This window comes from Ostrea edulis, chromosome 2, assembly GCF_947568905.1.
Source record: "Ostrea edulis chromosome 2, xbOstEdul1.1, whole genome shotgun sequence".
NCBI classification, from domain to species: domain Eukaryota; kingdom Metazoa; phylum Mollusca; class Bivalvia; order Ostreida; family Ostreidae; genus Ostrea; species Ostrea edulis.
In genome coordinates, this window is record NC_079165.1 from 38,351,892 (window position 1) to 38,364,391 (window position 12,500).

The following is a 12,500-nucleotide window of genomic DNA, read 5'->3' on the forward strand; positions in this document are numbered from 1 at the left end:
GATTCCTTTCCAGTTTTTTAGTGGTTCCTGTCAATCGACATACGGGAAAGATGACTCTGCTGCCGTTACAGATGACCAAGCCGTGTGTACTGCCGATTCCACCGATATCTCACCTTTGACTGGTGGTTCAGTTGCATTCAGTCCTTTAGCGAGAATGCCTAGTATGTTCAATTTTGAGAATAGTCCTGTATTACAGGTTTGTGTGATGCAAGATATACTTCCAATTTTATTTGTACATTTCATACGACAAACAGCAAAGTACAATACACAGGAACCAAGCTCACGTGATTATTTTGACATACATGTATATCAATATCATGAAGAAATCTTTTCAAGAATACGATATGTATATGAGTGATATTGTCGAGTCTTGACATGTTTTTAAAAATTGTGTCATTAAAAAGGGGGATGATTGTTATTAAATTTTACACCTCGGAATATTTCAAGAATGACAAAGATAATTATGTTTGTTCTTCTTTTATCATAGGAATGGGTAACGGCCACGGCTATCCGAATTACTCTCACCCGAATAAACACATTTGGAGATGAAGACTTTGGTGGTGCTCAGGTCTTAAAATCATATTACTACGCCATTTCTGATTTACAAATTGGAGCCAGGTACATGTACAGTGTATATACATGCTCATGTGTATATAGACGAACAATATTCAAGTAAAGAGTACAAATATGATATTTCAAGCATTTACATGTACACATTTTCTCTGAAATTGTACAAGTATTTGTCATTGCCATACATAGAAATCTTGTTAAACAAATTACCTTTTTCTTTCCAGATGTAAATGTAATGGTCATGGCAAGGAGTGCTATACGCCACAGGGCCAGACATCCGAGGTTTGTAGGTGTGTACACAACACGGACGGCGTGGACTGTGGGAAATGTCTCCCTCTATACAACGACAGACCATGGGGCAGGGCCACGCAGACAGACGCTAAACAATGTCAGCGTAAGTACACGTGCTTACATTCTGTAGTGACGTGCAACTCCAAGTTTACTTTCGACTGCTCTTATTACAAAATTATAGTGAGCCAAACCATTTCTTGCGTCATATTATTCCTTAGCATGATAATTTGATTGCATTATAGGTTGCGAGTGCAACAACAAGGCGGACCGTTGCTACTTTGACCAGGACCTTTACCAGAGAACTGGCAGGGGAGGTCACTGTATTGACTGTCGCGACAACACTGACGGACCACACTGTGAAAGATGCAAGGACAAGCACTTTCTAGAATCAGCAGTCGGGAGGTGTACTCCTTGTGAATGTAATCCTGCTGGTTAGTATGTTTGTAACGTGAAAATAGACTCAACGTGAAACGTAAACTGAATAAGACTTACAGAGAGCAAATCAAACTAAAATAGAGAGATTGGTTTAAAAAAATCAACAACAAAAAACAACAAAAAACAAAAAAAACAAAAAAAAAAACAACAAAAAAAAAAAAAAAAAAACCAAAACAAATAGTGATCAGAGATCGATATTATGTGCATTTTGACAGGTTCTGAGACGCAGCAGTGTGATACAAATGGCAGATGTCAGTGTAAACCAGGCTTTGCAGGAAATAAATGTGGCAGGTGTGTAAAATTTTCATCGGGTTTTCAATATCTTATCACGCATGCGTATTTCAACTGTCGTATATATATATATATATATATATATATATATATATATATATATATATATATCTCACTAAATCCAACAACACTCAACATCCAAAGTGTCGAATCTAATAGTAGATACGAGGTTAGATAAAAAAGGATATAAAAAGCACTAAAAATGACCAATGACACGACCTGTTACTTTTGTCAGTTACTAATTCTTTCAATTGTTTTGAAAATCCTTTCTTGCTTTGATTTTATTCCACTGGACACAAAAGGATACATATAGTACTTTCAATTTTTTACTACGCCGTTGATTCACCAAAAATATATAGTCCCCTATAATTCAATTTCCCAGCCCCGTTTTAGCCTTTCATGTAAGCAAGATAAAGGAATATGGTCTCATGACCCTCACGGTTCATGAAAGTACACGCACATATTATCTAATTTGTTTGAATGATGACAAAAATCTATTGATAATATGATTTGCTAGTGGCGATCTTTAACCCGTTGACTTAAGCGACACGACTCATTCAGGGTTTAGATCAAAGGCGAAGGCAAGTGTATTTGCAAGAGCTCAAATGTTTTCAGATTATAAATGCTCATATTGAAACGTAATTATGAATATACAAGACACTATAGACACTTGATATTATTTCGTACATTCCACATCCGTAGATATTTAGATATTCTTTAGATAATAAAATTCCCACTTAGATATGAAATTCAAACTATAGTTTCGAGAGGGAAATTAAAATTTAGAGGCCTTGGATGTGTTTGTTGTGTTTAAAAAACAAAATGTCCGAGTTGTTTATATATATCCTCAATAGACATTCAATCATTATAGTCTTCCCTTATGATCAGAGACAGATATATATATATATATATATATATATATATATATATATATATATATACACACATATATGTATGTCTCTTTTATAATACATATGTATATTGATTTTTGTGATACAAAAATGTAAGTTGAAAGGTAAGTGCTTTTTCGACTTTCGACATATGAAATACATGTACAGTGTGTATATCGAAACAACATATTCTTATTACTGACTGACTATTTTGATAAATGTAATGGCATGTATATTGTATTTCAATGAATTCTTTGAGTTTTAATGAATGTGTCATCTTCAACAATTTTGAATTTTGAAAATAATTTTTACTGTAAGTTAACTGATGATTATCAATGCTTCGTTTACGTTTTTCACAGGTCTTCAGCAAGTCGTTAGGGTGTTCCTATACCAACTACTATAGAATCACTTATTTTCGCGGGGTCAATTCTTCAAGGTTTGAGGAATAATGGCATATTTGTGGGGTCTTGTCGTTGCTGATTTTCTGTTGAATTCGTGAGTATATCTCAACCATGAGATCGACCCCCACGAAAAGTTTTGATTTTACAGTATCCCTTCAGTGGTTCCTCTTCAATACAAGACACTGGCACATGAACAAACAACATGCTGAGGTCATCATCTTGTATATATACCTAACGATGTTACTTATATAATTCAAGGGACGGTCATCGTTTTCTATAATTCAATACCTGTTTATCAAATCTGATTAAAATCTTGATCTTTTATTCAGTTACTTGTTATTGGTTATTTTTTTTATGTAATTTGAACGGCCACGTTTATGGCACAAGTTAAATGGATGATGAGTACATGTGTTGTTCTTCAGAATTTTCTAATACCCCCCTCCCTTCTAAATAAGAGGGAGCATATTGGTTTGCATCTGTCGGTCTGTCTGTCTGTCTGTCAGTCGGTAGATCAAGTGTTGTCCGCTCAAAATCTTGAAAACACTTTGCCAGCAGTTGTCAAACACCAAACTCGGTATACTTATAGCCCCTAAAGAGTATACGACCCTTATTTGTTTTGGGGGTCAAAAGGTAAGGATCAAACTACTCAGGGTATGAGAAGATAATGTCTGTCCAATATTTTTTTTATAACCATTTGCTTGATTGACACCTGATAGACATCTAATGCTCTATTACCCACTAAGAAGTAAATGACATCAAATGAATTTGAAGTCATGAGGTTGGAGATAAGGATGAAATTACTATGGGCATGTGAAAATATTGGAAAACCCTTTGTCTGATATACATGTACATATTCACCTTTTCCAATCAAGCCATCAAGTGGTTGACCCTGTATGGAAAGCCAAAGGGTTCAATATTCTATCTTTGTAATTATATATTTGTTGTTCCTAAATGCGCCATCGGTTCAATGTAAATAGAAAAATGTTAATCGTTATCTTGACATTTGTAGTGCATAACGGTATATTCGTCATTTGAATTGCGTAAGATGTAAATGGAATATATGTTTGTGTAGATGCGTAACAAGTGAATACATTATTTATTTAATGTAAATTTGAAATTGGATCTTCGTCTTCCGTAGTTAAGCATTTGAACATTGTTGTTTGTTAAGCCTATGCGAGTTGTGGTAAATGTGTTTTGGTAATCCGTCCGATGTTAGTTCGACATTCGCATTTGCGCAATTCAACATTTGTAAATTGTTCTACCATTATGACGACAGAGGGCGCGCGCTACATCGTATCTTTTGGGAAACAGACTATAGAATCATATAGGAGGACCAGTTAACACTCGGTCTAGCACACTCAACATTAACCGGTTGGCGCTAAAAGTCGTTGAAAATGTGCTGCTGAAGTAGTTTGATTGGGATTGATTTTCGTTTTCGCGCCCCTTCCCCACCATTTTTGCATTGCTGTCACTGAAATACGTAATTCACAATATCAAATAGTTAATATGTACATTGGGTAAGAATTCTAGAACACGCAAAAACTATTCTGGTTTCATAGGCGTCGGAAAGGGGGGGGGGGCTAAACCAACAAAAAAGTTTCTTTTGGGGGTTATTATGTCTATTATGTCTATCTTTGCAAAAAAAGTTGGGGGGGGGGGGGGGGGTAAGCCCCTCCCTAGCCCCCCCCCCCCCGGTTCCGACGCCTATGGGTTTTATATTTGTAAACAAAGTGAATCAGTTATCATTTACCAGTTGTTTTCATTAAATGACAGCCAACCTTGAATGTAACATATTTAAAGTTTTTATGTAATAGACCAGTCGGGCTATTTTTCCATAATTTTTACTAGGCCAGGCCATAAAACCAGTAGCCTGAGCCATGGCCTAGATTTGAATTTTACATTATTTCCACAAGCACTTGTTTCGTATCTGATCACCCCCTTCTTTTTCTCTCCACAAGATAGCTAACTCAATTTCAGACACCCCAATTTCAAAACTCCTATTTTTGTTAAAAATGTATCATTAATCAACATTACCGGGGGTATTTTGATATAGTTTAATTTGAGATACTTTTCTCTTGTCAAAAAAATTGTTCCAGTTGTCCTCTGTCAAGCCTCTTTATTGTAAACCACTCGTTTTGTCTGTTTAAAGCAGAGAAAGAAACATCTTTTTATTTGATAGTCTAGCTGTTAGAGGTTATTTATAAACCTTGTTGGCCACATATAGAGTCCTTGTACATATATGTAAATATACGCTTCCTAGACTCTAAATATTTAGAGGATGTAGAAGTATTCTTGCACTTAATTTTTTACTCAAAGCAAACACGAGAATAGAGGGGAAACAACTGAAAATCCCAATGATACAATTAATTACACTAAAAAAAAGTAACAATTCCATTTTTAGTGTAATAATTGCCCTGTTAGGGAATTGTGTTCAACCTTTTAAACAGTCGTAGTGATGAACCATCGGAATATTTTTCATGATTAATTACATTCCTTTACATCTTACGCCATTCAAATAAGGAATACACCGTTTGTGTACTACAAATATCAAGATAACGATTAACATTTTTCTATTTTACATTGAACCAATGGCGCATTTAGTAACAACAAATACATAATTACAAAGATAGAATATTGAACTCTTTGGCTCTCCATAGACCCTGAACATGACTTAGTCTCTGCATGTTCAAGTAAATTAATATGAAGATATCTAAACCAGATTTTCTGCGCATGGTAAATAACCAATGGTAACACTTGAATAATAATAATAATATTAGAGAGAGAGAGAGAGAGAGAGAGAGAGAGAGAGAGAGAGAGAAAGTGTGTGTATTGTAATAATATTATTAGAATGTGCTACACGGGCAGATGAAAACAACCCATGGTCTCGCGCGGAAATGAGCGAAATGAAAGAGACGTATCCGGTAGTTAGTATTTATCCAGAATGCTAGACTAAGTGTGCAATGGCGGCAATAAACAAACGAAGCGGATACGTTGACGGAAAAACTTCTTTATTTCTTTCTTACCGTTATGTAGACCAGTGAAAATAATGAACAACGATTAATCGCATAAATCCCATGAAGAATAGAAAACTGAAAGTAGGGCAAACATAGATCCCTGGACATATCAGAGGTGAGAACAGGTAAGAAGGGCTATTCTATGCATGAATGAAATGCAAAACTCACTGTCTGAACCAAATTATCCTACTGGTTTCACAATCCCATTACATCGAAATGATCATTGTATTTTCGTCCAACCCCCAACTAAAAATCGGAAAGTAGACATTGATTTGGGGGAGTGGACATCAACGGGGGAGGGGAGGGGGGGGGGGAGCTAAAGTGTTAAGATGAAAATGGGGGGCCCGAGGGATGTAATCAAATTCATCGTATACCAGAACTAGTAAATGTGCACAATTGGCTGGAAAAAGAGCAATATGGACTTGTATAATTATATAAATGTGTATGTTTAATTGTTTAGAATGCAAAGTTGCAGTATGTATTCACATAGACATATAACGGATAACATATCTGTTATTGTCTATGCCCGGGGCAGGGTTGGCAAAAAAGTGGTCGATATGAGGCCAGTGGTCAATACTGGTTAAAATTGGTTAATACTGGTCGATTGAAAATTGTTTGGTATAATAATAATATACTTATAAGTCATAATATTACATAAATAATGTACAAATGACTCTGTTGAATATTGGGGAGATGTAAAAGTCTCTGTTCAAATTCCTTAATTTAACAAGAACTACCTTAAGTTAGTATAAGTATTGTTTCATCAATCTTCATTTTAACTGTTGAATAAACATTTGAGGGTGGGTTAGTGATGTTTTCATAACAATAACAGGTACACTGGTCATCTCTGGTCCCAGCCTATGCTTATTAACACCTGTCCACTCTGCTTCCTGGGCTCAGGTAATGTCCAGCTACCTTTTATTCTTAATCTGTCCAGGTACATGTATTAAGAGGTCTGTCTCCAATAATCAAGCTATGTTATAAAACTGTGACCCTTTGGTAGGTACTGAAGATATTTCAGTCAGTTTTAGCAAACCAAATATATTAAACTTATGAAATTACATTTGATTATCTAATGACAAATATTAATCAACAATTGATCCATATAATGAAAAGACTTAATTTATCTTTATCTTTGCAAGAAATGTACAAAAATAGGAAAATGGACAGTTTAAATCACAATTGACCATTATTGACCACTTGGGGAGTATTGAACGGGACGGTTAAAACCACTGGTTAAAACCGGGGGTGGTTTTAACCGCCCAACCCTGCTATGCCTCTATGGTATTCAGAGATAGATCATACTAACTAATTACTTTTTCTTTAATTCAGTGAATTTATACATTACTTGTTTCTCCTAACTACTACTTTATGGCATAAATTGAAGATTCAGTCCCTGGTGTTGGAGATCTTTTATCTTGAAAACAATAGATGCTAGTGCCACACAACCAAAGAATGTAGTAAACATACTGCTACCTTTGCATGTATTAATTAGCAAATTAAGGTATTAGTAAATATAAATGTAAGGAACAAATGTCTAGGGTGTTTTTTATCTATTAAAAAGATTGTATCAAACTCTAAATCTAATAAGTAAAATTTTGTAATATTCCAGCTTCAGGAAGTTTATCCTATCATAATGGAGGTGATTAGCTACTTTGAACCTACTTTCATGGATCTACCATATTATCTTTTTTTTACTATGACATTTGACTTTATGTTACTTTTCAAAGAAGGTGTAATTTATACGTATAACGTACATCACATGCAATTTTAATGATGCAGGCAAATAAGTTTGATGCAATATAATTAATAAAAGGCAAGCGTGAACTGTGCCAAGGACAGAGGTAGATGGAGACAACTTGTTGAAGCCTTATGTCCCACCGGGGACGAAGAGGATAAGTAAGCGTGAACTGTAGATCTACCCAGATTAGATTCAATAAGAATTGAAGGTCAAAACCATGGTGGTAACACAAAGCATCTGCATACAAGATTTTTTAGGCTTGTTAAATGGAAAAATTATATGAAAATAATAGTCTCCAGTAATATCTACATTTTAACTCATATGAGAAATCTTATAACAGTTTCAATATTCAGACAGATCATGAGATGGAAACCAATGTAATTGAGATGAAAAGGGAGTACAACTCGAAATATCAAGGAAAAACAAGAAAGGCCATTGTGAATCAGCAGATGATGTCCTATACAACCATCCTTCCATGACACATGCAATGGGAAGGTAACAGCTAAGTATATACATATAAATGATATTAAAATCCTGCGTGCTCGTTCCATATAATGTCCCTTGAACATTACAAGAATTTACTTATTCCAAATACATGTAGTTCAAAATTAAGTCAGAAATTCTAAACATCTTTTTTAATTAAAGTTTATTTCAGGAAACAAAGCCTGTCTGAAACTCCAAAATGACATTTCCAGAAAGCTGAAGAATGGATAAAAATGTATCTACCAATCTTACAACCCAGATTTCATTCCACTGAAAAGAAAAGGGACAGGGTAAGAAGTTATTATTAATAAAAGATATATATATGCTGAAACATCTTAAAAGATATATTGTTAGCTCACCTGAGCTGAAAGCTCAAGTAAGCTATTTTAATCACTTTGTATCTGCCATCTGTCTGTAAACTTTTCACATTTTCATCTTCTCTAGAACCACTGGGCCAAATTCAATCAAACTTGGCATAGATCATCCATGGGTTAAGGGGATTCAAGTTTGTTGAAATGAAAGACTATGCCCCCTTCAAAGGGGTGATAATCACAAAAATCTCCGCAAGAACCACTGGGCCAGAAAAGTTCAAATTTACATGACAGCTCTCTGACATAGTGCAGATTCAATTTTGTTAAAATCATGGCCCCGAGGGTAGGGTGGGCCACAATAGGGGATAAAGGTTTTACATACAAGTATATAGGAAAAATCTTTTTTAAAAATATCTCTTGAACTATTTAAGCTAGGGCTTTTATATTTTGTATATACATTTTTTACGAAAAGTTCTTTCATGTGATGCAACGGTGTTCGATCTTGTGACTTTGACCTGGAAGTTTGATCTACTTTTGATAAAAATCTGACCTATTCAATATCTCAACTATTTAAGACAGAGCTTTCATATTTTGTATATAGATTTCTTATGGCAAAATCTTTTGTATCATGCATGTACCATGATCAGTTACCTTGTAACCTTGGTCTTATCCAGAACAGCAAGATCTTGTCGATCATATTGGTGTTGAGGCATTTCTGTGTAATGTGAATTCATTTTCAGTAATGTTGTGATCCTTTGGGGCTCATGTAGGCTGGGGCCACAATATGGGATCAACATTTTTCATAGGAATAAAGACTGAAATCTTTTTAAAATCACAACAGCTGTACAATGGCAGGGCCAAGGTGACTCCGTTGAGCGATGTGGCTCTTTGGCCTCTTGTACTGTTTAAGACGCATGTATTTAAAATTTATCATAGGGTATACATGTATTTGCATATATTTTTTCAGAAATTTTGCATGTCCATGTCTTGGAAGGTGAATAGGTGGAAAGTCAATAGATGCTTACCATATCAGATGCTTGCAGAGGATACTGGGGATAAAGTAGCAGAAAATTATGGAAAACAGGAAGTGGCAGCCAGGACTGACATCAATGCAATAAACAATGAGCCGAGGAGACGGTGATGGAACTATATAGGACACGTGCTATGGAGGGGAGGTGACAATGACAGTGAGATGGCGTTAGGTTGGATACCAGAAGGGAAGAGGGCATTTAAGAGACCGAAAACAACCTGGAGAGGAACAGTAGAAGCAGAAAGAAAGATTGCAGAATGGAGAAACTTGAATGAGATCAAGATGGTAGCAATAGAACAGAGTGGATTGGAGAGAGTCTCGGTCTATATGTTTTGGCATGGAGAGAACTAAATAATGTCTAGATTGTTGGAGATAAGATGACCAGGAATATGAATGGATGTGTTGGAAACTGAACCAAGACCCTTATGTATTTGGATAGATTTACATACCATCATGATTTTGCTATGAAAAACTTGAGAAAAAGAAATCCTCAACTCATATTGTAGCTGACATTGTACATTTGTACTTATTAATATTTCAAATGAACATATTTTTAGACATACAATATCTAAACTTTGGAGTCCATGTACATCTCCACATTGGATAATAGGTTATGATATATGTGTGTGAAATCTTTTCCTATGGTATGCACATGTTAACACATTAGTTTAAATGATGATGTATATCTTATGACTATGGAAGAGAATGTGTTCAGAACAGAATATGTGTCTAGAAGAGTTGTTGCCCTTGAATGTAATTCATTATTTACATGGGGTTGAAAAATAATCCAGCACACAGTAGTACTAAATGCATTATGTTAAAATACATTTATGAATGGTATAAGTGATACTGTCAATTACTGATTAATACACTTTGTGAAATCATATTATTGTTATGTTTTTAAAATAAATTTCAAGGCTGCACCTTTGTACATTTAACAATATAATATTCTGCACTTTGGTATCAAATTCTCTTAACCTAATTTAAGAGTTACATATTCATTAACAGCAAGTTAATTATGATATGCTATGTAGTTTGTCAAAGGGACATTAGCTGTGAAAGTGATGGCAACCTTTTTATTCAAAATCTCTCAATAAGAATATATATTAATGCCTAATAATAATATTTATTTTGTACAAAAACATGAGAAACCTAATAAAACGACAATAGATTGTCACTTTTTGTCATATGAGATTCATAAAAAATTGAGAACTATTTCAAACATATGAGGCATATTTGAGATATATTTTGAGAACTTCGCCTATCTATCATAATCCATTTTGAAATAACATGACAGAGAACAATTTGAAGGTTAAAAATCCATATGAGAGTATTTTAAACACATGATGAATAACTCATTTGAAATATCTTTTGAAAAACAGTATATAAATGTGATATTCTTGAATCCAATCTATACATACCGGTACACAATAAAATCCTACTGATCAGGTAACCATCTTATGAAATGAAAAACGTCATTATCTTGACCTGCGATAAGGGAAACAACATTTGTGTATCTTCTCAGTTTAATATTCTTGTTTTAAAATGTTACAGCATGCTAAAATCATATGGCTATTTCAAAATGGATAGGTGACATACTTTAATAAAAAGGTGAAGATACAGTGATATATAAGATATACAGATTAAGTGTTGGATAAACACGGACCCCTGGATATACCAGATGTGGAACCAGGTACCCCAAAAAAGCAAACATTCCCTGTCGACCGGTCACACCTGCTGTGAGCCCTATATCTTGATCTGGTAAACCAGAGTAATCCGCAGTCAAAACCCAGTGTGAAATGAACGGTCTAACAATTATAATTATGAAATACGCAGGCAGCATTTGACCCACTGACAGGTTGTATAATATACATGTACCATACATGTACCATTCTCCATTTTACAAGGTGATCGTTCTCAAAGTTCTGAAATATATTCCTATAAGATAAAGAGGAAAACAGTGCATGGATATGAGATTCATGTTCCTTTTACTCTCTCACGAGAAAGCAAATTGCTCATATGAAAAGAAGTAAAAACAACTTGAGACCTTAAGTACCAAACTGAGAAATTCATCGCAACACTAAAAGGTTATGAAGTGTAATTTATTTATTTTTGCCAGGTATAAGACCTAATTTTGACTGAAAATTGATGATACATCCTAATATACAGTACAAAAGTGAGCACAGTAATGTGACGAAAACAAACTTCATAAACACATAAAACTGTAAGGACACGACGAAAATGTAACTGCTCAGTCTGTAGTGACGTCACGCTGTCACTATCTCTGAGGATTCTTTATAATTCGCATACTTTCGCATCAGATGGATATCCCCTCTTTGCCTATAAGTAAAAGGAAACCAACAGCAGGATGTTATTCAAAACAGTTACATATGTATGCATTTACTTTTAGTTTAACAAATAAAGACTTAACGTAATATGCATGCAATAAAGAAGTTAACACATTAATTCGAGTGAATATTGATACCGGGTAATTTTTTGCTGTTTGAAATTTTTGCAATTTGATTCTAAAAGGTAGGAAATTATAATCTGCGTCTCGAATTTCACACACAATTCACACACGCACAACACACATGTACACACACACCACCACCCACAAATATACAAGTATACCTATATGTATCTATATATATTTTGCGGATCTCTTTTCTTATTCCTCCTATCCCAAATAATGAACAACCACAGAAAATACCCGAAATGCAATAGTGAACGATAGAAAGGAAACTATTATATGCGTCAGGTATGAAAATTATTACAGACCGTGCAAGGGCGCGGTCTGTTCTGATATGGGGTTTAAAACTGTACATGTGTTTCTGTGAAATTAATGTTTTCATTTCTGCGAGATTTATGAGGATATATAAAAATATATTTCTAAAATTAATGTAATACGTAATCAATTGGGGATTGAAGTTATTGTTAAAGTTAGCCTTTGTGTTGCATATCTCTAGAAATAAATCAAGCGTATTAAGGGTGAATGAGTTATCGTCATAATGCCGGTAATTCCGGTGAAACTCCATTGTCTTCC

General features: G+C 34.6%; 1 protein-coding gene and 1 long non-coding RNA gene across 4 annotated transcripts in view; both read left to right on the forward strand.

Annotated features, from left to right (window-relative positions):
* The window catches only part of LOC125681958 (laminin subunit gamma-1-like), a 4,131-nt gene extending 925 nt beyond the window's left edge, over positions 1-3,206 (forward strand). Inside the window, exons 2-7 of the mRNA XM_048922250.2 lie at positions 1-196; positions 488-618; positions 795-964; positions 1,104-1,292; positions 1,512-1,587; positions 2,837-3,206. The exon at positions 1-196 is cut by the window's left edge and continues 97 nt beyond it. Of these exons, the coding sequence (XP_048778207.2) occupies positions 1-196; positions 488-618; positions 795-964; positions 1,104-1,292; positions 1,512-1,587; positions 2,837-2,855 (781 nt within the window). The 3' untranslated portion in view covers positions 2,856-3,206. The remainder of the gene's footprint in view (positions 197-487; positions 619-794; positions 965-1,103; positions 1,293-1,511; positions 1,588-2,836) is intronic.
* A 2,525-nt stretch (positions 3,207-5,731) lies between these two features.
* Positions 5,732-10,380, forward strand: LOC125680657 (uncharacterized). 3 transcript variants are annotated; one of them, XR_007372038.2, is made up of 4 exons: positions 5,732-6,017; positions 7,987-8,128; positions 8,279-8,406; positions 9,395-10,380. It is a non-coding gene; the product is annotated as an uncharacterized LOC125680657 (long non-coding RNA). The 3 variants fall into 3 exon arrangements; XR_007372037.2 differs by having other exon boundaries at positions 5,881-6,007; positions 9,395-9,710; XR_007372036.2 differs by lacking the exon at positions 5,732-6,017 and adding an exon at positions 6,699-6,792 and having other exon boundaries at positions 9,395-9,710.
* The last annotated feature ends 2,120 nt before the right edge of the window (positions 10,381-12,500 follow it).